This window comes from Aspergillus lentulus (assembly GCF_001445615.1).
Source record: "Aspergillus lentulus DNA, contig: Alt01, strain: IFM 54703, whole genome shotgun sequence".
Lineage (NCBI taxonomy): Eukaryota > Fungi > Ascomycota > Eurotiomycetes > Eurotiales > Aspergillaceae > Aspergillus > Aspergillus lentulus.
Window position 1 is genome coordinate 2,024,433 of NW_028322123.1, and position 25,271 is coordinate 2,049,703.

Sequence of the window (25,271 nt, forward strand, 5' to 3'; positions counted from 1 at the left end):
TTGGTTGACGGGTATATGCAGTCACAGAGGACGCAGAGAGCAAGTGGCAAACAAGAAGGACAATTGGAGGCAGATGGATTGTGAAGCCATAGAAAAGTGGTAATTTGTGGATATTCTAGAAGCTCCGAGGGACAACTACTGGAAGACTGTTTGATGCTTATTATTATTTCTTAGGGCTCGGCGCTCATTATGGCGGTCCTCATATGTAGCTACCTGCCTTATCCTCTGTTATGTGCACCTCTCTACAAGTTCAGTGATTGTTAGAAGTCTGACAAGCAGCCAATAATCTACAAAGTCAATTTGGGCTACTCTTTGTCTGCGCCTCCTCGTCCAAGACAACGATCTCGTGACTATCCATCCTCTAAATGAATTATACTCGTATGGCTAGGGTGCCTCTAGCTTAGAGTAGTAATATAATCAACGCCAAGTCACCCCAGCCATCGAGGAGTCACTTGGTACCTAGGTACCTCTGGATTTGTCTCAGGCTCTCAGCCAGGGCACAGCCACAGCCTTAACACCCAATCCGATCGGCGGAGCGTCCCCATAATTACCCGGGCCATTCGCCCATTCTCCATCGCCCACTCTTTTTGTTGCTGCCTTCAGCTCTCTAAAAACTTCACGCAGTACCTGCTACCAGACTGTCGTCTTCAATCTCTCCTCCTCTCCTCCCTTACATACCTTCTTGTCACTCCCATCAAGCATATTTGACTCGCATTCTTCCTTGTACGACCGTCTACCGCCAGTATCTGACGGTTGCAGGAGTTCTCCGTCCACCGCCTGATCTACGTCATCCACACCAGGCCGTGAATCGAAGAGGTTCTCCAACCACCATGGGGATCCTCTATCAGCGAGAAACATGGTGAGTATTTATTCCATCGAGGCCTGTGACATTCAAGTCGAGTGAGTGACTAACTGCCTTTTAGTTATTACGATAGTTGGACTGGTAGATGCAACGACAGCGCCTGGTATAGCTGGGGCCGCTGGGTTGCCTTTGCTGTGATCGTCGGCGCAGCCTTCATAATCTTCTTCCTTCTTGCGTATGTCACCGTCTTCTCTCTCCCTAGCGTCATGAATATCAGCTAATTGCTTCTGATAGATGTTATAACGCTCGTCGTCGTCGCCATCGCGGTCTCCGGCCTCATCCCGGGACCGCTTGGCTTGCACCTCCTCCAGGCCCTCCTCCGCCAAATCAGCCATATTACGGAGATCCCTACTATCAACATCAGCCGCCACCGCAGTATACACCTCAACCGCAGACACATGGTTACTTTGGTGGACAACAAACGGGCATCGAGCTGCAGTCACCACCGCACGCTTATAACGCCGGAGGTGACCGAGTATACCAGCCTCCGCCAGGGCCGCCACCTCAGAACGGACCGAAGGTGTAGGTTGCTGCGGAATGCGTGCACTGGTACTAGGAGCATTGGTGTCTGCTAGATCTTGAGTGATTCTTTGGTCAGGGAGCACTGTTGTTCGTTTCGGCGTTTTCGGCAGTGTTGGGATACCTTGTCTCTCGTTCCGCTCTTTCCTTCATAATTGGCGAGGTCTGCAGTTGTGAAGGACTTTATGATGTTACCATGAGTCTCTATATTTCGTCTCTACATCGATTCTTAATTCCATGACCTAAAGGGAAAATCTCGCGCTCGTGACTTTCAGGGCTTACTTCATGGGAGCTTTCAGTATCCATCATACCCGTCCTAGGAAATTCATGTGCTATAATTTATTTAATCAGAGATATTTATGCGATACAGAATGTCCTCTTCCCTGTTTGCATGAAGTCAAGTGCTTCCGTTATATATTCTGTTGCCACGTCCAGCCTTCCTCGGAGGAGCAGTACTTCATCCAGATCGTACTATTTACCACCATACTTGGCATTCCATTCCCTTGCGCACAAAGTAGGATGCTAATACCTATCTATTCTCCATCGGAAATATCCAGAACAACGTAAATCATGCTCTTCGTAGACTTGACTTCGTATAGAAGATCCTCCATTTCGAAGCCTCTGTGGATCACAACTACCAATTATATTGAAATCCACAGCCGAATGAAATGAGCGATCGACAAATTTGCAAGGGCAAACACCCGGTGGAGAGTACCATTACTTTATCAGTTATCGATCAACCATGTGCCTGCAAACATTTGCCGACCCTCGTAAGTAGAAGTTCTTGGCTGGTGCGAACCGTGCGATGGGAGATTAATCCTCCCGTTGGTAAACCTTTGGTTAACATTATTTAGCCCATTCCAACCGACTGAACCAACCATTCACGGCACCTGTCAGCATTTTTCCCGTCTGCTGCGATAGGCGGTCCGTGTATGGAGTACGGGTACCTACCTCTTTCTACAGGTATGATTTATTGCTGATCCCCGCGTGATAATCATGCCTATCGTTATCCCTCTGCCTCCTCTTTTCCAACCTTCCTTTTTCCCAAGTCAATGCTTTTTTTCTTCTTCCCTCTAGATCTTCTTTTTTTTTTTTTTAAAAAAAACTTATGACTCCTTCGGTTCTGCTGTTTTCTTTTCATTCGCCTCTTCACCTTCTTACTTTCTTTTAAAAATACGACCACTTGGAGGGGTTACTTGCACTCGGCTGTCGGATAAGATACTTGGAGGCGGGTGTGCATCAAGTCTGAGACGCATCTCGTCAGCAACTCGACTCGCCTTACTTTCATCTTCGATCCTTCTTATCCTATCCATTCATTCTCTACGTTTCAAAGGCTTGTGTATATACTCTTGTTCGAGTATCAACCTCTCTAAGATCCAATTCCAACGCTCTTTCGGCAGTCGAGATTACTTGCTGCCTACTTGCTCTAACCACCACAGACCGGCGAATTGCCCTGACGCCGGATGACATGCGATCTTCTGAGATCTTACTTGACTGAAACTATTCTATCGCCGGATTCTTGCTGTAGATCGAGTTTCCAGCGATCTATGACAGCCTCGTACGACCTAAATCACCTCTTTCCCCGTCCGCTTATCTCGCCCTGGCATTGTCGCATTGGATTGCACTAAATCGCCAGGCAACCAGTAGTGCAGCGTCAGAAGGGAACACCTGAATTTTTGTGATCTGTGGAAGAACCTATCTGCCAGGGGCAACAGAGGATAGATAATCCTCTTAAACCTGCGTCATGAGTCCAGTCGATCGCCCCTCGCTCTCACTATGGGCACGGGACGTAGTCGGCGACCTCAAGTCTGCGCCGGATACATTCTCGAGTTGGGACAAGTGCATGGCAAAAACTTATTGCAAGTACGTTGCGCGGTTTCTGGTCCCATCTAGTTCGATGTGCTGACTGAGCTTAAATCAGATGGCCCGTCATCGTTGGTATCATTATCGGCGCAGTCATCATCATCTCTGTGATTGCGTGCGTGATTAATTGTCTATGCTGCGGTATCCAGTGTTGCACGGGCTGTTGCCGGTGCTGCTCGTGTTGCTGCCCGTCCCCTCGCAACAAAGCTCCAAGAGCGAAGTATCTTGATGACCCGGGCTATCATCAGCCGCCTCCGATGCCGGCAAACGATGGTTATCGTGCTCCTCCAGGTCCTCCGGTTTACCGTGGAGCCCAGGTTGCGCGGTTCGAGTCGCCAACCAGCCCTGCACCTGCCAAGGTGAATGAGGATGCGCTGCCTGCGATGCCGAGTTGGAATGATGCTGTCACCAGAAGAGTGGAGGATAACAGTCATCAGGATACGATGGAGATGGAGCCCTTGAATCCCGCGCACCAGGACTATCAGCGAGTGCAGTCACCTGGGAGGTTCAATAGCCCTGGGCAAATGGGCGTCCCTCCCATTAGAACGCAGACTTCTTCTCCCGGCTATTTTCACGCGTCTTCGCCCTACGATGACGAGCGCCAGTATAACCATGATTCCTCTGGGCCCTATAATCAGGGCACAATCTCCCCTTATGATCGCTCATATCATGACTATTCTCCACAGAGCTTTTCGCAACCTATGCCCAGAAACCCGGCTCCTTACAGCTCGCAAACGCAGTACTCAAACATGCCTACAGCACTGTCACCTTCCGCTGAGATGCCCCGTCATCTGCCCTACCGCCAACCCTCCCCAGGCATGTCAAGCATGCCGCCATCATACAGAGGAATGTCCCCGAACCCTCCTACATCTCCACCTCCACCATTCTCGGCGACGAATCCTGTTCCTCTCGAAGTGAGCGACCCGGGCCGGCCCCCGAGTATCCTACAAAGCGGGCGAAAGCCCGCACCTAACTCATATCGGGATGTTTAGCATATCAACTGAGCCACGCAGGGACCCTTGAATAAGTCCTGTCTCCTTTTGTATTTTCTCCAAAAGCTTGTGACCCCATTTCGGATATATGTGATGTGTATGATCATTCTGGGTTAAAAGCCTACGGCCTTGCTCGTTTATGCTTGCCAGCCCATACTCTCAAGGAGGGGTTTTTTTTTTTTTTTTTTTTTTTTTTTTACTTACTTTTCGGTCTTATGGGAATCACGGCCGCCTGCTACATGACGGAGCGTTCGCCTCGGATTATCCCTTCTGCTTCTCACGATTACTCCTGGACCACATGTGAATGACTGTCTTGGGCCTGGGTTTTGATGTCTTCTTCTTTGATGTATACCATTCTATTCATGGTTGATTACCAGTTGATACGGATCGCTGTTAGGTTAGGTAGATGGAAAATTATCTGACCTAGTCAAAAACAAATATAAAACTTGACACAGTAGTAAATACGTCTTTCGAGATATACAGACCCCAAAACAAGGCCCCAATTAATGTGACCCCGAATTGAGGGATGTCACCATCAGTAATTACTTTTCTCCATGGGGTATCTTCTACTCAGACAACCCGCTAGCAAAGTCTATGGGCGCAAAGGACAACCGCCAACCCAGTAAAAGACCAACGCCCGTCAGTGACTCACTCCTGCAACGAGAAATCAAACTCCTTGAATGCCTCCTTGAACGCAGCAGCATCCGCCTCCTCCTCTTCCTGCGGCTGCACGCCATCCTTCCAATTCATCCGGTTCTCCAACTCCATCAGTTTGGCCATCACGCGCCGCCCGAACTGAATATCGAAACGGAATTCCGGCCCGAGGGGGAGGAGGAGCGTCGTCTCCGTTCCTTTGGCGGTGGTGGTGGTGCCGTCCGATCCGTCGGGGTTCTCAGTTTCCGCCGCGGAGGCGGACGGGGGCTCCCAGATCCAGAGGCGGAAGAAATCGCCCGGTTCGCTGCTGGGGTCGGCGGTTGCGGAGGGACGCTCGAATTTGGGGTAGTTGAGGTTCTCGGCCTCGACTCTAAAGGCGGCGTCGACGAGGCCGCGTTTGATTAGGTCGGCGGGGACGGGCAGGAATTGCCAATGGATGTGGATGCCGGACCCGCGGCTGACTTCCCAGGTGACGGCGCCGAGGCCGCCGTTGCTGCGCTGCTGGAGCATAGCGTGCAGGGCGGAGCGGTAGCGCTGCATTTCGGCGTAGGTTGACTGGCGGGCTGTCTGGTCGGTGATGCTGGAGAGGGTGGGGGTGTGGGTGAAGGGGATGATGAGGATGTGGCCCGGGAAGTTGAGGGAGGGGAAGGTTTTGGCGGTGGAGAGGGGTCCTTTGGCGGTTGTGAGGTAGCTTTCGTTGCCGATGGAGGTGATGAGATGGGTTGCGATGTTGGGGTTGGAGAGGCAGAAGAAGCATTGCTCCGGCCCTGGCGGAGGGGCTCGGGCGCGCTTGCGCGGCCGGCTGTGATCTTCTTCGGTGCCGGCGAAGCGGTGGTAGGATTCTCGCTGAGATGGAAGGACTTTTCGCTTCACTTGGATGGGAGCCAGAGGGGTTGCAGTAGCGCCGACGGGAATGGTAAGGGGTGCAGGGGCCTTGGGATCCAGAGTGAAGGCGTACATCCATTTTTGCTTGGATGTTTTGCTGTAGGATGCCAGGCTGATGAAGCGGGTGAGGAGTTTGGCGTCCGGGTTATCCTCTGATGGCATGTGGAAGAATGGCTCGCGCTCGTAGAAGAATCCATCAGACGAGGAAAGATGGTATCGAGGTTTCAAGGTAGAGCAGAGGTCCGCGATGCATTGCACCTCCTCGGGCACCTTGGCACCCTCCGGTAACGGCGCACCGGACCCGGTTCGGATGCCCTTGGGCCATTGGTGAGTGATCAGGATGTCCGCACTGTGGGCTCCATAGAGTGCCCGGGCGTCAGATTCTGTATAGCCGGGATGGAACTTGTTGGTTGCGTTGCTGTCTGTCTCGAGGTTACCACCAAGGGCAACAAGACGGATGCCTTCCGCGGTCTTAAGAGTACCGCGTTTGCCCAGGAAGTACAGATTCGGGCAAACTTCGTCGTTCGCCTCGATTCTTTCCACTATCCTGGTGGGAAGGGGTCGGTTGCCTAACCCAAAGTAAGTTGGCAGGGGTACGTTGATGTTCCCCTGCAACAGGGCAGTGATCTCATCCAGTTCATGCTCCGTCGAGCAATCTCCGAAGAGGTCCCCAACAATGATCGCGATTGAGAAGTTCTGCTTGACGTGTAACTTGGCGAGCTTGGTGAACACTTCGCGCAGCTCACAGTTCACACTCCCAATCACAACACTAGATCTCCGTTAGCAAACCGAGTACCAATTGCAGAAAGAATAACTTACATTTTCGAAGCCATTCTTCAATTAAGTATACTCTGAACCCTATGATGCAACAGCTAATATCAACATAGTTGAAGAAAGATTGTTTCTCTGAGAAAAGCAGAAATCTTTATCTCCTTTGACACTGCTGGAGTAGCGGTAAATAGGCCAATCTACTTATGCTGCTGCAAAAGAGAAAATCCTTGTTGTAATTGAATACTTGACATCAACAGCAGCGAAGACATCGACATCACCATTTTTGGCTCGAAGGCGGATCCTAAAGAAGCTTAGAGCTTTAGACTCGCTGCTCTCACGTGTTATTTGTACTATTCCAGACTAGGTTAGAGCCAATCCGGCCTAAGGCCGACGCTAATCTCCGCACCGGAACAATTCTGCTGCGGCCGCCGATGAACTTTTTTTCCCTTGTATTGACAAGCACTACGAAAGCGTTTCTCGACAGAAACACTGCAACGATTTTATCGGCGTTGCTCTCCCTGTCGCCGTCAATCTTCAAGATGGTGGCAACATCATCAACTTCACGGACAGCGTCCGTGAAGCGTGTGAAGAAAGGAACAGAGACAACGAAGTCGCATCGGTTCGAACCGTTCTCTCAGCGTGTCGCGAAATTGAAGATCGACCCGATTCATCGAGTGCGCCGTCCGAGCTTTGGCGAAGAAGGAGAAGGAGATGGAGATGAGACGTCTTCGTATTTTCGGTCGGCGTTTGACCACTGGATTGAGCTGAACCTCTCGGACAATTTTTCGCAATTCGCACGAAAAGTCAACCCGCTATGTGAAAGTCTTGCCCAGATTTTATACCACGAGGACAAGATTATGGGATTACTGGTGGAATATATTGAGAAGAGGGACCAGCTTTCTATTGAACCGCTGCTAACACTGCTTGCTCAATTTGCGAGAGATCTGGGGGTCCGCTTTGAGAAACACTTTGCTACCGCCGTAACTCTCGTGGCGTCCGTCGCAGCCACTCATCCTGATGTCGAGGTTGTCGAATGGAGCTTTACATGCCTGGCATGGATCTTTAAGTTTCTTTCTCGTCTGCTTGTCCCAGATTTGAGACAGCTTCTGGGCATCATGACACCCTACCTCGGAAAAGAACGCCAGAAGCCATTCGTCGCTAGATTTGCCGCCGAGTCAATGTCATTCCTCATTCGAAAGGCCGGACTCGTATACTACAAAAATAAGGCTCCATTACAGCATGCAGTTTCATTCTTGCTTGACGACTTGCACCAGGCGGCTGCGGATTCGAAGGATGTGGAGACGTACAAGGAAGGGCTGATGGCTATGTTCTCGGATGCGGTCAAGGGTGTCAAAGGCGGGCTACACTCGAACGCAACCGATATTCTCAACTGTCTCCTTGATAATGCTCCGACCGGCAATGAATTGCGCAGCAGCTTAGCAGTCGAGGTTGTAAGCGGGGTACTTATTAACGTCAATCACAATACGACTGCCGACACATACGAACCAATCGTCGAGACGATCAATTCCTATATCGAAGCCAATCGCAAGAAGTCCGACAAACAACACGCAAACTTGTACTGCCGTTTGATGTTCATCTGTGTTTGTACCCGCAAAGGGTCACGTATAAAGAACTGGAAGCCCGTTCACCAGACTCTGTTGCTCTTGCTTCAGAAGGCCTCGGCTGCGCCTGGCGCGTATGCCGATTCGATCCCTCAACTTCTGACAACCGTGGCATACGCACTCCAGGTGTCTCCTATGGACGAGATGTTACCGTTCATGCGCCCGCTCATGGATGCTGTCGCAAAGGAACAGCTCTCGGCTTATTTTCTTTCGTTCTGTGCTACGTTTTCGGAATGGGGCGCGGAGAGATTCCATAGCGTTGTTCTTCCTTACTTTCAGAAGTAAGTCAGACTGCATATGTGCTGATGTTTCTACCTACTAACACCCAAGCCTTAGGTTCGTCAATTCCTCATGGCAAGAGCATGAATACGAGTTATGTTTGACTTTGCTCCGGTTGAACCAGGCAGGTTGTATCACTTCGGAAGTCTCTAAACCTGGCTATGTCACCTGCCCAACTCCCTGGAAGGCCCGTATCAAGGACATGCTGGGCAGCCATGGGCCCAGTGCCACTGAAGTGGCTCTTCTCAATGCATATTCGAAGCTTCCCAGCGCCATATCTCTGACCACGGAACCCTCTCTTCTACCCGATATGACTCGCAGTCTTCATGATCATTTATCCCGCGTCTTGAACGAGAGTGAACTTGATGTATCCACCTCCACAAAATTCTTCCTTGGCCAAGGTTTTAAGTCCTATGTGAATTTGGCTGCTTCTAATGAAGGTGTCGATTCGGCCCTTTGGAGTGAAATCGGCTCTGCTGCTGCAAAATACTCGAGGGTTCAACCGTTCCTCGAAGCGATCTTGGCTTATGTGTCGAGTTGCTCCACGAAGCTGGATTTCGGACAACCCGCGCTGGAAGATTTCGCAAACGTTTTAATTACCAACCTCGCGGGCCCTTCCCAAGAAGTTAGATTGTTGTCGTTGAAAATCCTGCGAGAGTTGGTACAAGCTTCAGGAGAAGATCCTGCGCCCATTTCTTTGGCCATAGAAGTTGAAGATAGCCCGCTTAATCTGCAGACTGCACGAGTACTGTCGATGCATGTCCGCAAGCTTGCCATCCTCTACCCGCAAGTGGCTTCTCAGCGATGGATGGCCAGGTTGATCCCCAATTTCTGCTTTGGTCTATTCTCAAAGAAATTGGCACCGCTGTGGGAGGATTCGGCTGCTGCGCTAAAGTCGATCAGCGAGCATTCAGCAGGCGAAAACATCGTTTCGGACCTGGCATTTCAGTGGCTTCAGGAGCGCGGCTCGACCGATACCGCGGATAAAGCGGACGACGAGGCCGAATACCATACAACTGGAAATTTTAAATGCTTCAATGCGGCTAATATTGAAGATCGTCTTGCTTCTCATTTCAATGCTGCGGTGCCGCCCAGTTCAAAGCTATTGGAAGGGTTCGAGAGAGATCATGAGCTCTCTGATGTCGTTCCTGTGGCCCCTCGAACCCATGCTCTGCGTGTCCTTAATGCAGCACCTGCTCTCGCCGAGAAGAAATCGCGCCTGATTGTCCCCCTGTTCCTTGCGTGGGCATTACGCGATGACGATGATGCCGAAAGCGCCGACGATTCATACATTCCTTGGGGATTCCATGACCGGTTGTCGTTCCTTGGGCTGCTCGGAAAGTTTGCCAATCCTCGGGTGCTGTTCAAGGCATCAGAGGTCCATGACGCCCTTCTTGGACTGCTCTGCCATGGTAATTCAGAGATTCAAAAGTCCGCGCTCAAGGCTCTATTTACCTGGAAATCACCGAACATTATGCCGTACCAAGAAAATCTGTTGAACATTCTGGACGAGTCACGCTTCAAAGACGAGCTTTCTGTTTTCGTACATGTTGGTGGTGACGACAGCTTGATTGAAGAAGCCCATAGAGGTGAACTTCTTCCGGTCCTCTTACGCCTCTTGTATGGACGAATGATTTCGAAAGCTAGTGCAAGTGGCCAAGCTGGCCAAGTTGGACGCAGAAAGGCGATTTTGCGGACGTTGTCACAGCTCCCCGATAGCGAATTCGAAATTTTCATACGGGTATCGTTTGGTCCTCTTGGAGATGTCTCCTTGTTACAAGAGGGGCAAGTCAACCAAGAAGCATTTGCTCGAGACCTGGTTAGCCCCAGGAGGCATATGGGACTGCTAAGGATGATCGAAACAGTGTTCGACACGCTGCAAAGCCGAATGGCTCTATATGCCCAGCGATCCATGGACGCGGTCCTATACTGTTTGGTCAGAGCCTGTCGAGAGCTAGAGAAAGACCACTCCGATATCGCTGCGGATTCTCCTGAAGGAAGACTGTTGACCGTGTTCCGCAACATCCGGCATACTTGTATCCGTTGCCTTGAGCTGATCTTCGCCGTCTCTCTGGACAAAGACTGGTCTGCGTACATTCGTCTCATCTTCGACGAAGTGATCAACCCTCGTCTTCAAAATTTCGCGATCGAGACGGCTCAAGGAGTTTCGGGTCTACTGAGGCTGTTCCATACCTGGGCCTCCGCCCCCAGGTCCTCTTTCTATCTTGTGCGCCACAACAATGCCGTCCTCACCAGAGTCGTCGACTGTCTCAGCGTGGAATCTGCTCGCGACGAGGTCAAGGTGTACGTGATGGACGAGATTCTGGTCCCTCTTATCAGACTCGCTAGTGGAAAAGAGCTGGAAGAGAAAGAAGAAATGAGCGACTTCTCGGCAGATGAGATTCGATCCGAAGTCTTGTCACCTTATATCGAGCATACACTCTCTCACCTTGGCCGCCTCCTGAAACGTGGACCTTCCCGTACGGTCTTGATATCTGGGGTACAGACCATCTCTCTCCTGGCACCATGTGTCGAATCGTTCCAGGAAACCACGGAACTGGTGAGCATCACGACATATCTCCTGCGTCAACCAGCGGATAGAGTGTCTCCCAAAACCAAGTCTGGTCTCCTGCGCATCCTCGAACACTTCCTGCCTCTCTTCAACCCTGAGGAAGATCCAAAGTTATTTCAAGAGGTGTTTGACGCAGTTTCGTCCATGTTTGATTACTTCAGAGATGATGCGAACCGAGAGGTGTTGTCCAGGGTTTTCGCGGCTTTTGTGAAACACGATACTGCTCTAGATAAAGTGGCCGAGCTCTGTGCGGACCTGAACTCGATCTCTAGAAAGAAACTGGAAGTTGACTACGAGCGTCGTCTCCAAGCCTTCGCACAAATCAATGATAGTCTTTGGGAGACCCTGGATGCGAAACAGTGGCGTCCCCTCCTCTATAACATGTTATTCCATGTGAAGGATGAAGATGAACTTGCTATCAGGTCAAGTGCTTCCTTTGGACTGAAGCGGTTCATTGAGAGAGCGACCAAGGAAGAGGGGGCCGGCGCTGATGAGTTTGAACCCCTCGTCAAAGAAGTTCTATTCCCAGCTTTGCAGAGCGGAATCCGACAGAAATCAGAGCTGGTTCGGACCGAATTCGTGTCTACTCTTGGCTACTTTGTCAAAATGAATCCCACCAGGCCAAATGTGCAAGATATGCATGGGCTTCTCGTTGGTGACGACGAGGAGGCGTCGTTCTTTACGAATATTCTCCACATACAACAGCATCGCCGTCTTCGAGCTCTCCGCCGTCTTGCTGGCGAAGCAGCGAAGGGTAGTCTCCAGGCTTCGAATATCAGCACGATTTTCATTCCACTCAATGAACACTTTGTTTTCGACCAGGAAGTCGATGAAGGTGGTCACAATTTGATTGCGGAAGCCGTTGCCACAATCGGAGCCCTTGCAGAATGGTTGGACTGGAACCAATTCAGAGCCATCTTTCGGAGATACCGTGGGTACATGCAGAGCAAGTCTGAGATGGAAAAGAACATTTTGAGGCTTCTAGGGAGAATGGCGGATGCCTTAAGCAACGCAATGAGCCAAAAGACAGTGGTTCAGAAGACCGGCGACGACAGCATGGAAGGCATTGAGGTCTCCGCGCCCTCCAAGTGCAACCTTGCTCGGACTATGCCGTCGCCTGCTAAGGTCGCTACAGAACTGACCACAAATTTCATTCCTTTCCTGACTGACTTCATCCACCACAAAGATGAGGCTCAGATGAGCTTGCGTCTACCAGCTGCGATCACTACAATCAAGCTTCTGAAGCTGTTACCCGAGCGGGATATGGCAATTCGTCTGCCTCCTGTTCTTTTGGATGTATGCAGCATTCTCAAAAGCCGATCTCAAGACGCGCGAGACACCGCTAGAAAGACACTTAATGAGATTGCCCTTCTGCTGGGTCCTAACTATTTCGGATACATTCTTAGGGAACTTCGCAGCACGCTCACGAAGGGTTATCAACTTCACGTTCTTTCCTTTACAGTTCACTCGATGCTCGTGGCGACGACTGATGATTTCCAGCAAGGAGACTTGGATTACTGCCTAGCGGATCTCAGTGCCGTAGTGATGGATGACACCTTTGGGGTGGTTGGCCAGGAGAAAGATGCGGAGGATTATGTGAGCAAGATGAAGGAAGTCAAGAGCAGTAAGAGTTATGATTCGATGGAACTGCTGGCGAAGAATGCGACTGTCCGAAATCTTGCGAATCTGCTGCGGCCATTGGAGTCCTTGTTGCGTGAGAAGCTAAACTCTAGTATGGTCAAAAAACTCGACGAACTCTTGCGGAGAATTGGAGTGGGTTTGTTAAGGAACCCAGGCGCTGAAAGCCGTGACATCCTCGTATTCTGCTATGAAGTCATCAAGGAGACATATCGCGATCCGGCGGAAGTTCAGAAAGAGCCCTCCGTTTCGTTTCGTGAACAACGTTATTTGGTGAACCTCAAAGGCGCAAAGAGAGGCGACAAACGTGGGACGACCTCTTCTCATATCTACAAGCTGACTCGGTTTTCGCTCGATGTGTTGCGCTCAGTACTCAACAAATATGACTCCCTGCTCACCCCTACCAACCTGGCTGGCTTCATCCCCATCATCGGCGATTCGTTAATACAGGCCCACGAGGAAGTGAAGATCGCGGCTGTTCGCCTGTTGTCGACTATCATCAAGCTTCCTCTTGCAGATATTGATGACAATGCTCACGTCTATTTCACCGAAGCAGTCAAGATCATCAAGGAGGCACCAAGTACCAACACCGAGGCTGCACAGGCGTCCTTGAAGTTAGTGTCGGCTATGCTGCGAGAGAGGAAGAGCGCTAAACTCAGAGATGGGCACCTGGCGTACCTCCTCCAACGTCTGGTCTCCGACATCGAAGAGCCAGACCGCCAGGGCGTGACGTTCAACTTCATTCGCGCGGTCATGGCCAGGAAGTTTGTGGTACCCGAAATCTATGAGTTGATGGACCACATTGGAGCCATGATGGTCACGAACCAAACTCGTTCGGCTCGTGATCTGGCACGCGGCACCTATATTCACTTCTTGATTGAGTATCCTCAAGCCAAGAATCGATGGGCGAAGCAACTGAGTTTCCTGGCTAAGAACTTGGACTACAAGCACCAAGAAGGTCGTCAATCTGTGATGGAAGCTGTACACATGCTCTTGGCCAAGACAGGAACCGAATTGGCTCAAGACATCGTGGGTACATTTTTCTTGCCGGTGGTCATGGCCATGGCGAATGACGATGCACCTGAGTGCAGAGAAATGGCAGGTGCGCTACTTGGCGAGCTCTTTAGTAGAGCGGACAGGGAACAAATGAAGTCCATGCTCACACCCATCCGGTCTTGGCTCGAGCAAACCGAAAACCCTCTTCTGACCAGTACTGGGTTACAAGCAATGAGGGTCTACTTCGAGGTTGAGGAGACAGAGAAGGACAAAGAAGCCCGTTTTGTCATGGGAATCCTCCCCGAGATCATGCAGCCAATTCTTCAGAGCGACGAGACTGAACATTGGGAAGTGCTTTACTTCGCCTTGCAGCTCCTTACTAAGCTTTGCAAGGCCGTCCCTGCTGTGGCTCTAGCCAAAGAGCGCGGTCCGATCTGGGCTGCTGTTCGAGAGTGCCTGTTTTACCCTCATGCTTGGGTCAAGACTTGCGCCTCTAACCTTGTCGGTACATGGTTTGCAGATCTAGGCAGGACTAATGCTGCGAATGGCTATGGGTCGATTCCATTGGTTGGCTCTACAGGTCTGGCGCTCGACAAGGACGCCATGCTACAGTTGATCCGCGCCTGTCTCCGCTGTCTCCGCACTCCTGGTATAAGTGAAGAACTTGCTATGCAAACCGTCCGCAACGTTATCTTCCTTGGCCGGTGTTGCGCACAGAACGGTCTTGTGTTCCCCACCAGTGGGTCTAAAGATGCTGAATTGAGCGAAAGCGACAGTGAAGACGAAGACGAAGGCGACGAAGAAAACGTTAACGGGCACACGGAGCGCTTTGACAAGCCTGCCATCCAGTACATTTTCCAGCAGATCTCCTCAATTCTACGCAGAGAACTCCTCACGACTAAGGCACATTCACTGATTCCCAAGAGCGCGTCCATTGGTCTCCTCGCTGCCCTTTGCCGCCATCTTGAAACCGATCAGATCCGGCCCTCGCTGCCCACGATCCTTCTTCCTCTTCAACACTTGACCGACCCGTCAATTCCCGCTCCTCGCTCGTCAGATGAACGCTTCCGCGAGTCATACAAGGCACTGGTCTCGAACTGCCATGAAGTCCTCGACCTGCTTCAGAAGAAACTGGGCACTACGGAGTACATCACCCAGATGGCGTCTGTCCAGGACTCCATCAAAGAGCGACGTGAGGGTCGTCGAATGAAGAGACGCATTGAGGCGGTAGCAGAACCCGAGAAGTACGAGCGGGACAAGAAGAGGCGAAACGACCGCAAGCGCGAGAAGCGCAAGGAAAAGGGAATGGAACAACGGGGAAAGAGACGCGGCTGGTAGATGCCGTTGTCTGGTTTGGATTTGTTTGTTCACTGGGATGTTGTTGCACTGGCTCGGCGTTGGGATATATAAAAAGTGTGATTGGATTATGAGATAGAGTACATATTGAGATATAATGTTGTCTATTGCAAGAGCTGGGAACAGTGTATATAAATGAATGATATCCTATGCAATTGTGTTCTAGACCCAGCAACCGCAATACTATGCCCATCTATTTATATCTTGTCGCGACACGGTTTGTGTCTTTGCCCATCCAGCTAAAATACCAAAGTCTTATCAAGGGTCATTAGTTGAATTTGAATGTACATTTATAGGAAGTGGAGAAGATATATACAAACAATGCTCAATGCATCTCTACCAAAGTCAACACCTTCTAACGCCTCTAGTTTCGCATTGAGCATGCCCCGAGCACTCTCGCCTATCAACGCAACGACTGAACGCCATCAGCCTGTGCTAAGTCTCGTAGGAATTCTTCTGTAAAAGACTGAATCCCGGAAAAGCTCGATAAATGAATCAAGGTGTCGGTCCCTGGTCCTGGTTCGCCTCTGAGCCTTCACCCGCTTCCTCGCGCTTCTTCACTGTCCCATCCTCCCAGAACTCCATATCTCCGTCCACATAACCACGAGTCAATCGCTTCCCCTCCCGCTGCAGGATGTCCTCGAGAGTGCTCTTCTTATCCATGAAGATATTGAGGTGATCGGCGATAACGTGGCGGTTGAGACAAGACGGGCAGCGAATCAAGACCGTTCCGCGGTGATACCCATGTTTGGACATACGGTGCGAAGATCGATGGCCACATGGTTTGCAGGTGAATGTAATCTGGTATGCGGGTTCTTGCTCGCGGCGTAACCTGTTCTGTTCTTCGTTGGCTGCGTCCTGAGCGGCGTTTGGGGTTTGATCGGTGAGGTTTGGCGAGGATGATGATGAGCTGGAGTTGTTTCGGACGGTGAGTTGGGGAAATGTAGTCCGGAGGAGCCTCGGTAGAGGGGTTGGTGAGGGTTGGGTAGTGTGAGAGAGAAGCTGAGAGAAGTGTCGCGATTTGGGTTGTGAGAGCGCTGTCCGCGGAAGTGCAGAGTTGAAGACACGGAGGCCGGATGATAGCATTCTTGCTGAGCGCATTATGAGTTATTGGATCTGAGGATATAGATGGAAGGATAGAGATGAGAGGCGGAGTAATGTTCGAGAATTGGCTCAGCGAGTGAATAGCCAGATCAAAAGATTATTTGCAAACTGAGGACTAAAAGTATGATCTCCGGCGGCGATGACGACGGTTTCTCCAAATTGCGCCGGACTTAGGTTCTTCCAGCTCTTTTCACTCCGCAGCAACTTTCAAGTCTGATCTTATACCATCAACACAATTCATTAATGATCGTATTGATGATGAAGAGAACGACTTGATATTGCAGATATTCATCATTAGAAGTTTCCCGCCCCTGCTCATTCTCGCCGCCCTTCTGGCACGACCTCACTCCTCATCGGGCATTCTACTACTCTGCCCCGCGGAAGTGCCCCAACTCTACAATCTGGTGGATGGCAAATTGCCAAAATCTCAAAGATGGCTATGAGGGCTAGGCACAAGATTCGTGCCCCACGGAGGGTATGTTCTTTGTCCTTTTCATGTTCTATTTGGGCGTCTTTATGCTACTGATCGTGTGTCGAATTGGCGACAGCAGTTGGGATGACGGAACCTCTTGACCTTTAAGACGAGCAATTAGCTAATGATTCACAAAGGGTCTGAGTGCGGCGAAGACTGACGATTTTGACACAATATGGGGGGTGCTGTCATCTTCTTTGAATGAAATACATACAAAGAATGCCTCCGCTCTTTCCTTCGAAGAGCTGTACCGGAACGCCTACAGAATCGTCTTGATGACTCGCGGTGATGATCTCTACGAACGAGTAAAGAAGCTGGAGGAAGAATGGCTGGGAAGCGAAGTGAAGAAAACAGTGACAGCAGCAATTTCGCCGACATTACTGCTGGCGCAGGAGCCTGCAGATATCCAAGACCAAGCCAGCGAGCGAAGAGAAGCAGGAGAGAAGTTCCTGACTGTGCTCAAGGGTGCATGGGAAGACCACCAACTATGCATGGGAATGATTACGGACGTTCTTATGTACATGGTTTGTCCATCAGTTCTCTGTGTTTGCTGGATCTCCTACCTAACATCTTCTTATCGTACAGGATCGAATCATCATGGCGGACTTTCGAAAGCCTTCAATATATGTTGCGTCGATGGCGTTATTTCGCGATCAAGTTCTGCGATCTCCCATCCAACCTGACACAAAAACCACAGTTGCCGATGTGCTTGAGACCACCGTGCTGTTCATGATTCAATTGGAACGATCTGGTCACGTCATTGACCGTCCCCTCATCCGGCATTGTATCTACATGCTTGAGGGTCTCTACGAAACCATCACAGAGGAGGAGTCATCAAAACTCTATCTTACCATGTTTGAACCCACTTTCCTCGAAACAAGCAAGGTTTTCTATCGAGCTGAAGGGCAGCGTCTGTTGGAAATGGCCGATGCAGCTTCCTTTTGTCGGATCGCCTCGAACCGAATTGCCGAAGAGAAAGAACGATGCCATTATACCCTCTCGCCCCTTACTGAGCCAAAAATCAAGAATGTTCTCGACCAAGAGTTAATTGCCAGGAACATCGAAGAGGTCATCAACCTTGAAGGCACGGGTGTCAGGAATTTGCTTGACAACGATCGGGTGGATATTTTGCGAGACATTTATGAACTTAGCGCTCGGGTCGACAACAAAAAGTCTCCTCTCACCACGGCCGTCCAGAAACGGATCAGTCAAATGGGTCGAGAGATCAATGCGTCGTCTATTGCATATGAGAAGTCGTCAATATCTGCTGGTTCGAAAGCAACGGAAAAGAGTTCCAGCGGCGAGAAGAAGCCCGCGGAAAAGGAAAAGCCTGTGAACCAGCAAACAGTGGCTGCTATCAAGTGGGTTGACGATATCCTAGCCCTCAAGAGGAAATTCGACAATATCTGGGAGAAGGCCTTCTTGTCGGACCAGGGCATGCAAAGTGCCATCACTACTAGCTTTTCGGACTTCATCAACTCGAATGCACGCAGTTCGGAGTTTCTTTCTCTCTTCTTCGACGAGAATTTGAAGAAAGGCATCAAAGGCAAGACCGAAAGTGAGGTGGATTCCCTGCTTGACAACGGCATCACTCTGCTGCGGTACATCAAGGACAAGGATTTGTTCGAGACTTACTACAAGAAACATCTTTCTCGCCGTCTCCTCATGAAGCGGTCCGCCAGCATGGATGCTGAACGGCAGATGATCTCGAAGATGAAGATGGAGGTTGGAAACCAGTTCACACAGCGCTTGGAGGCCATGTTCAAGGACATGACCATCTCGGAAGACTTGTCTGCCAGCTACAAAGAGCATATACGAAAGTCAGGGGACCCGGATCAGAAACGGGTTGATTTGGAAATCAACGTCCTCACCAGCACCATGTGGCCCATGGAGATCATGTCGAACCCCAAAGAAGGCGAAGTCCAGCTCCCATGTATCCTTCCGAAAGAGGTTGAGAGCGTTAAACAGAGCTTTGAGCAATTCTATCTCAACAAACACAACGGCCGCAAGCTATCATGGCAACCGAGCATGGGAACCGCTGATATCCGGGCGACGTTTCAACGATCGAGTGGGAAGGTCCAACGGCATGAACTCAATGTATCAACATACGCCATGATCATACTCCTCCTTTTCAATGACGTACCTACAGGCGAGTCACTCACGTTCGAGGAGATTCAGGAGCGGACGCGCATTCCACAGCACGACCTGATTCGCAACTTGCAATCACTGGCTGTCGCACCGAAAACGCGGGTTCTGAAGAAGGAACCCATGAGCAAGGATGTGAAGCCCACGGACAGGTTCTTTTTCAATAACGAATTCCAAAGCCAGTTCATGAAGGTCCGTATAGGGGTTGTTAGTGGTGGTGCCAACAAGGTCGAAAATCAGGACCAGCGAAAGGAAACGGAGAGCAAGATGAATGAGGAGCGAGGGGCCAGTATTGAGGCGGCAATTGTTCGAATCATGAAGTAAGTTTTCTCAAGTCTTTCAGTGGCAATGAAACTAATTGGCTTTTAGGCAACGCAAGACGCTGGTCCATTCGAGTCTTATGAGCGAGGTGCTTGGCCAGTTGTCTGCACGGTTCGTTCCCGACGTGAATATGGTCAAGAAACGGATTGAGAGTTTGATTGACCGTGAATATCTCGAGCGTGTGGCTGAGGACCCTCCGACCTACGGATACATTGCTTGATCACAGTCGCATCTGGACTCGTTCAGCTTTTACCTACGAGGACATATGGCCATACTCATACTGGTCTCTTTTGGCGAGCAATCCCCTCACGGTACTTTTGCATGGTATATTATTGAACTTAGCGGTGACTGGCGAAAGGGAGATCATGGTTCATTGATACAGCTTTTGCTCGCGTCTTAGCTCACGAATAAATGCATCTTTGCCCCTGCGAGTGATGATTACAATGGCCCTTTGGCATGTTGATAGCGATCTTGGGGGCTTATCTACAAGAGTAACTACCATACGCTAGAAGAATGATCACAATCATATCGAATGCGTGATTTGACTTCATATACAGCCTGTCTGGGTATGTATGTACCATCCGATAAAATCAACTCCTCAAAACGCCGGCAGATGCTATGTAGTGTAGTCTCCCCCCAAAATAAAATCAAATCAGAGAACCTCAACCTCCCCCCTCTCCCACGCCCCTTTGATCCCCTCCCACCTCACAACCCACACATCCCCCATCCGCATCGTCGTCCCAAACTGCTCCTCCTCAATCCCATCCCCCGGCGGAATAACAACCCTCACCTCCTCCACAAGACATCTCACCACAACCGCCTCCCGCATCTCCGGCCCCTGAACCATACTCGTCCCGCCCGCATTATCATCCAACCGCCTCAGCTGCGGCGGGAACGAGTTGAGAAACGACGCCCCGTAGTGCCCCGCCAGCAGCGTCTGATGCGCATGCAGGAAGGCAGCTTCCTGCACGGAGAGCGGGGCCGGGTCCGGGTTCTCGGTGGGGTCAGGTATGGAGTCCTCTGGTGTTTGTGTGTGGGATTGCTGCGAGGAGGGGGTGGGGGAGGCCCGGGGCGGCGCGACGAGGAGGAGGTAGTGCATGCTGTGTTTTGTGAGTTTTGCGAGGCGCTGGCGGAGGAATGAGCGGATGAGGAACTGGGTGCGAGCGAGGTCGGTCTGCAGGATTGAGAGTTTAAGGTTGAGGGTGGGGTTGTTGGTGCTTGTTGCTGTTGTGGTGTAGGGGTCTGAGGAAGAGGCGGCGAGGTCTTCGATTTTTTCGATCTGTAGGTTTGTCAGGACTCGTGTCTTTTTGTAAAAAGGTTGAAAATGCTGACCTGCTTCCTAACTCGCTCCATCATCCGTTCCATTAATGGTCCAGGCCATGGGAGGAGCTCCGAGACGGCTCGCTCAGCGACCCAGAGACGCGTCAGGAGCTGGTGGTCTAGGGCCGCGGATTCGGGCGAGGTGTCATGGCGGTCGACGGACGCGAGAATGTCATCGATGTCCATGACAGATGTCCTACAGCATTGAGCCTTGAGAGGGAGCACAATGGCTAGTGGATGTCACTGGGAAGAGAGAGCGGGGAGGGATTCGGAGATTGAAGACAAAGCGGAGCGGAGATTGATGCCTCAGGATTCTTCCTTTGTCCGATTCGAGTAAATCCAGGCATCCATGGGAGAGGATATTACGGACGTAAGATACATTCTACACTTGGTGAAAATATGTATTGTAAGATTTTTTCATTGATGCTCTTCCAACAAACGAAATCATAATCTTCAGCTTCTGAATTCTCTCCCAATTTTCTCTCCATTAGAAGTCGGATGGACCAACCGACCACGAGGCGTTTATATGTACAGTTGCAGTGACACTCCACGAAGAATTTTGCTGATTCAACACTCGTTAAGCTGTCATGCGCGCAAAATTATCGCCCTTCTGATCTGGCGAGCCGCGTAGTGATATGTACTTCGTACGGCGAGATTTTGGACTCACTCCTCAGGAATTGTACAGGAACGGGGGAGGAGGGATTAAACACTTGTAGGGGGTGTAGATGAGGAAACTCAAGCTCCGAGTAAGGAAATGCCATGATGGCGAGGTATCATAGTGGATGCAAGTGATTGCCGCGCAGATGCTGGTTTCAATGAGAAGAAAATAGTCGCAGGACACATAGGAAATATTGTAAGAGAGCGGCTGGTAAGGAGGAAAGGAGATCGAAATCGGCCGTAGATGAATCTGTCAAAGATACAATCTCGAGCTCGAGAAAATGCGTAGAGATGCAAGGTCAATGCTGATCGTGTCATCAAAGGTCGTGTGGGTCGGTATGTCGCAGCCGCCAGGGTTCGATATCGACGCCGCGGTCACACTCCCGGTGTGAGAGTCTGAAGGTGTGAAAAAAACGGAAAAGGAAATATCAAGCGAGTGGAAGGAGCTTGTAGTAGACGGTGAGAGGATGTCCTCTGCCGCAAGGCGCTGTAAAGTGTCATTTTCCCCAATGTCCAGCTGGGTCTGGTGGTCCAACGAGGATAACGGCTGCCTGAAGGGGTCTGGATAGAATTGGAAGGCGCAGGGAGAAGGAGAAAGCAAAAAGAGATCAGGCTCAAGAAAAAAAATTGGCAAAAGAACTTGCGCCGCGCTTGAATAGCATCAAATCATCAATCCATGCGCCGAGGGCAGCAAAAGAAGAAAGAGAAAAGAAAAAGCCAATCGGCTGGTCGTGGTAATCAGTACGACAGCATACGGCGGCCCGGACCGCGAGAGGAGGGCGTTCCCTCAAAAGGAGAGTCCAAGAAACGGGTACGTTCGCCTGAGTTATTACGGCACCTTCCAGTAGGGCTGTCTTCCATTTGAGGCGAATGTTGGCCAAAAGCGAATGTTTGTGCGCGATTCAATTTCGATCTCTGCTTGACCTTCCCGAGACCACGTTCGCAGGCAAATTCGTGCTCCTTTGCATTCATCTCCACGTAATTCTGGGGGAAGCATAGCGATCGATGCTCAGCAAAGAAGGCGCTGTAACCTCCGTCCAAAATGTACATATCCGGGTAAGTCAGCTGTGGATAGTGGTCCACATTAACAGCGCGGTCCCGGTGACGGATGTATTTGGCCATGATGGGTGCCCGATGTGCGGAGTATTCGCAGTGTAAAACCAATGCAGTCCGAGGCTTTGGGTCCGCAAAAAGCTGAGCGGCCAGGTACTCCTTGTCGTTGTAGTTGACAGCTCCGTTGATGTGGCCGCCCTCGTATTCATATTCAAACCGGCAATCGACAACCATAATGTGGTCGAATCGATCGTTGTACTTCCCATCCATGAGATCCACGAGGATTGTCTTGTCGATGCGAGGCAATGTATCAGCCGAGTCCTCAGGGATGAAGTGAGGTAGCTGCAGGCTGGGTGTGGTATCGACATCTGTGATCGATTGAAGTGGTGCATTTGTAGTATAATTGGCCTCTTTTTCGGCAATCACATCCTCAGGGTGCTCAAACATGCTCAGTGACCGTCTGCATTGTTTCCGAGGGCGCATCAGGGGGTGGGAGCTCTTGCGAATCGACGCAGCGGAGGGGGATCCGTTTCCACGGGCATGGCTCCCATTGCTGCCACTGCCGAGCGGCGGTCTAAGGCGAGGGTTGTTCAGGAGAGTGCTGGAATTGTTGCGTACAATCGGCCTTTCTCTCTGCGGCGATTCCCCAAACATATCCTCCAAAGAAGTTGAAGCGCTCAACGACGTCTTAGCCCCTCGGGTCTGGAACTTGAAAGGCGGTGCTTGACTTTCCGGTGCTGGTCTCGCCATGCCGAGCTGGAAGGACTGAGCCTTGGTTCTCGCGAGACTGGGCCTCAAGAAACTCGGACGCTTTCTCCTACACACACGAAATGTAATTAGACATGCACATGGTTGACACCAATCTCCAGCGTGTATAGACTTCATTCTCTTACTCTTGTTTGTCCTCCTTTGGGCCCATCAACGGGGATTCTTGAAGCGGACTGGGAGCAGCCGACATCATGGGCGAATCGATTGGAGAACCTCCTGGTGTAGGTGGGTTCAATTCGATTTCCGTTGTGACAATGAACGGCGGCTTGTGAGGCAAGGGAGACATGTCCATGGTCTCCATGACGGGAGCTGGTGAAGAAGATGGAAGAGGAGGAGTAGTCATCGCGTCTTCTATATAACAATATGAGCAAAGACTGGGACTCGAACGAGTGTGTCCTCGATAGTAATGTCATCTCTTACCACGTCCGCTGCCATGTCCGAATAAATTGGAGGAGAACAAAGACCGTCGGGGCGTAGCCAACTGTGGACTATTTTTGGTCAGCACACACCCTTTGTCTTGCACAAGTCAAAGAAGTCACAAAGCATGACAAAGAAAACAGAATAAACAGCGAAGGGCATCTGCCAACCTTTGGTCAATGTGAAAATTTTGGGACAGGTCCGCTGCCAGACTAGCCGTTGGAGACGATCCTCGAACCGGCTTTATGCCAAAATAATCGCCGGAGGCTTTCTTCATGGACAAGTCTTTGAAGTTGAAACTGTTCGGACCAAGCCCGGACCTTGGACCAAAGGTTGGGTACGATGTGGGAGCATCCGAACGAAAGCAGTGTCCGAACATCACGGACGGGGGCTGCATGGCAGCCAGCGGAGATGAATGTTCCATTGTTCGCTAGGAACAAATCTTGCCTTCCCTCCTAGATCTGCAAGGTAGTATCGACCGAAGTAGCAAAGCGGACGCAAGGGGATCTCCTCGGCAAACGACAGCTCCTGCTGCAGACTATTCTACCTGGCATATACTACAACGGCAAGATGAAGTATGGTCAAACGCCTTGTAACCCGGTCTTCGACTCTCTGTTCTTTTTCCTCAATTGCGTGTCCTGCTTGAATTCCAGACCTCACAAATCGTGGAAAACGCCTTTCTGAATCCCACGAATCCACCGGCCTGGACCGGAACTTTTTCCCTGCACTGCGAAGGTCGAGTGTTCAGAGGGACATGGTTGCGTAGATAGGTTAGGGCAGGAGGACCAATCAGGGTATCGTTGAAGACGGTATAGGATAAAGGAGGACTCGAGGACGGGAAGAAGGACTATGATGATCAACACGGGCATTGATTAGCAAAACCACTCCCTATAAGCAGCAAACCAGCAAGCTGAAAGCGAGGATAGTTCTGGTACGCTAAGTAGGCCGGGGGGGACAAAGTTACCGATGAGGAAACGAGAACCGTAAGCGGGATGGAGGCCGAGAGAGGATCACAGGCGTAGTGACCATGGGAAAAGAGAAGACGGCGAGGTCTTAAACTCGAAGAGAAAGACGACGACTTGTAGAAAAGGAGGAGGAGAGTGAGAAGAAAAAGGAAGTGTGACCTGGAAAAAGGTGAAGCTGAAGGGATGTCCTGTTGCAATGGCAACGAAAAAGTGGGGAAGGATCTCCAGATGCTCAAGAAAGAGCTTAAGCGACGACGCAGCGCTAGATAGATGAATACCACCTCCGAACCGTATCTAGGTATGTCTTCGGTCTGTACAGAGGACAGAGGAAAAGAGAGTCGGCAAGGTCTACTTTTCAAAATAATTGACCACGAAGGATCTTATAAAATCAAGCTCTAGGAAACCAATATATCAACTTGTGAGGTTAATCTCCATATAGTCCTTCTCGGAGGATAACCCTTGGCTACGACCAACTTGCACCTAGTTACGTAGGGGCTTGTAGTAAGTAGGTAGGTAGTAGGTAGGTAGCAAGGCAGAGAGGTACCTAGAGAGTACCTATGACGAGAGGGAGTTTACCTTAGCTGGGTAGGTACCATACAGGTTACAGTCTGTATGGACTACTCCATAGTCCATACGTAAGTAGGTACCCGTACAGACGGTACAGTATGGGACAGCGAGGTACCTGTACCTCGTCCCCCACTGTAGCTGTAGGTAGTTAGTCTAGGTACCATGTACCTAGTACATAGATAGTTAGTGTGCCTGTACTCAGCCAGTAGCCAGCGTCTGGGGCCTCGTTGCCGGGACTCCCTTGCCGCCATTATCAGCGCTACCGGCTGCTCAGCAACCCCTCGCCTATCAGCGTCGTTGCTGCGCCGCCCACTTTGTCTCTACCAATCTGGGCTGGCTGGATGAAGTATCAAGTATGGGTCGTGCAGTGTCTCACGGGTTACAGAAGGAATTAGTTTTTCTCTACGTTTTCCTGATCCATTCTTTGTGGTTTCCTTGGACGGGGCGTATGAAGATTTCTTTGGGTCGGCGGA

At 50.7% G+C, this 25,271-nt stretch overlaps 8 protein-coding genes across 8 annotated transcripts; 3 read left to right on the top strand and 5 right to left on the bottom strand.

Moving 5' to 3' along the window:
• Positions 1 to 480: 480 nt before the first annotated feature.
• ALT_0638 (uncharacterized protein) lies at positions 481 to 1,534 on the bottom strand (the record flags this gene model as incomplete). Its single annotated transcript, XM_089599010.1, has 4 exons — positions 481 to 627; positions 679 to 841; positions 914 to 1,450; positions 1,506 to 1,534. The coding sequence occupies 4 exons, from the start codon at positions 1,532 to 1,534 to the stop codon at positions 481 to 483; spliced, it is 876 nt and encodes a 291-aa protein (XP_089456674.1).
• Positions 1,535 to 3,125: 1,591 nt separating this feature from the next.
• ALT_0639 (uncharacterized protein) lies at positions 3,126 to 4,236 on the top strand (the record flags this gene model as incomplete). The annotated part of the gene is made up of 2 exons (XM_033556098.2): positions 3,126 to 3,244; positions 3,303 to 4,236. 2 exons carry the CDS (start codon positions 3,126 to 3,128, stop codon positions 4,234 to 4,236), a joined length of 1,053 nt encoding a protein of 350 aa, XP_033411989.1.
• A 648-nt stretch (positions 4,237 to 4,884) lies between these two features.
• On the bottom strand, positions 4,885 to 6,608 carry ALT_0640 (CwfJ domain protein; the record flags this gene model as incomplete). The annotated part of the gene is made up of 2 exons (XM_033556099.1): positions 4,885 to 6,544; positions 6,595 to 6,608. 2 exons carry the CDS (start codon positions 6,606 to 6,608, stop codon positions 4,885 to 4,887), a joined length of 1,674 nt encoding a protein of 557 aa, XP_033411990.1.
• A 477-nt stretch (positions 6,609 to 7,085) lies between these two features.
• On the top strand, positions 7,086 to 14,991 carry ALT_0641 (U3 small nucleolar RNA-associated protein 20; the record flags this gene model as incomplete). Its single annotated transcript, XM_033556100.2, has 2 exons — positions 7,086 to 8,449; positions 8,505 to 14,991. The coding sequence occupies 2 exons, from the start codon at positions 7,086 to 7,088 to the stop codon at positions 14,989 to 14,991; spliced, it is 7,851 nt and encodes a 2,616-aa protein (XP_033411991.2).
• Positions 14,992 to 15,504: 513 nt separating this feature from the next.
• On the bottom strand, positions 15,505 to 16,110 carry ALT_0642 (DNL-type zinc finger protein; the record flags this gene model as incomplete). Its single annotated transcript, XM_033556101.1, has 1 exon — positions 15,505 to 16,110. The coding sequence occupies one exon, from the start codon at positions 16,108 to 16,110 to the stop codon at positions 15,505 to 15,507; it is 606 nt and encodes a 201-aa protein (XP_033411992.1).
• A 750-nt stretch (positions 16,111 to 16,860) lies between these two features.
• On the top strand, positions 16,861 to 19,271 carry ALT_0643 (cullin family protein; the record flags this gene model as incomplete). Its single annotated transcript, XM_033556102.2, has 3 exons — positions 16,861 to 17,109; positions 17,171 to 19,050; positions 19,100 to 19,271. 3 exons carry the CDS (start codon positions 16,861 to 16,863, stop codon positions 19,269 to 19,271), a joined length of 2,301 nt encoding a protein of 766 aa, XP_033411993.2.
• A 432-nt stretch (positions 19,272 to 19,703) lies between these two features.
• Positions 19,704 to 20,557, bottom strand: sld5 (putative GINS DNA replication complex subunit Sld5; the record flags this gene model as incomplete). Its single annotated transcript, XM_033556103.1, has 2 exons — positions 19,704 to 20,330; positions 20,384 to 20,557. 2 exons carry the CDS (start codon positions 20,555 to 20,557, stop codon positions 19,704 to 19,706), a joined length of 801 nt encoding a protein of 266 aa, XP_033411994.1.
• A 1,209-nt stretch (positions 20,558 to 21,766) lies between these two features.
• Positions 21,767 to 23,150, bottom strand: nimT (putative tyrosine protein phosphatase MIH1; the record flags this gene model as incomplete). Its single annotated transcript, XM_033556104.2, has 2 exons — positions 21,767 to 22,898; positions 22,975 to 23,150. The coding sequence occupies 2 exons, from the start codon at positions 23,148 to 23,150 to the stop codon at positions 21,767 to 21,769; spliced, it is 1,308 nt and encodes a 435-aa protein (XP_033411995.2).
• Between the last annotated feature and the right edge of the window lie 2,121 nt (positions 23,151 to 25,271).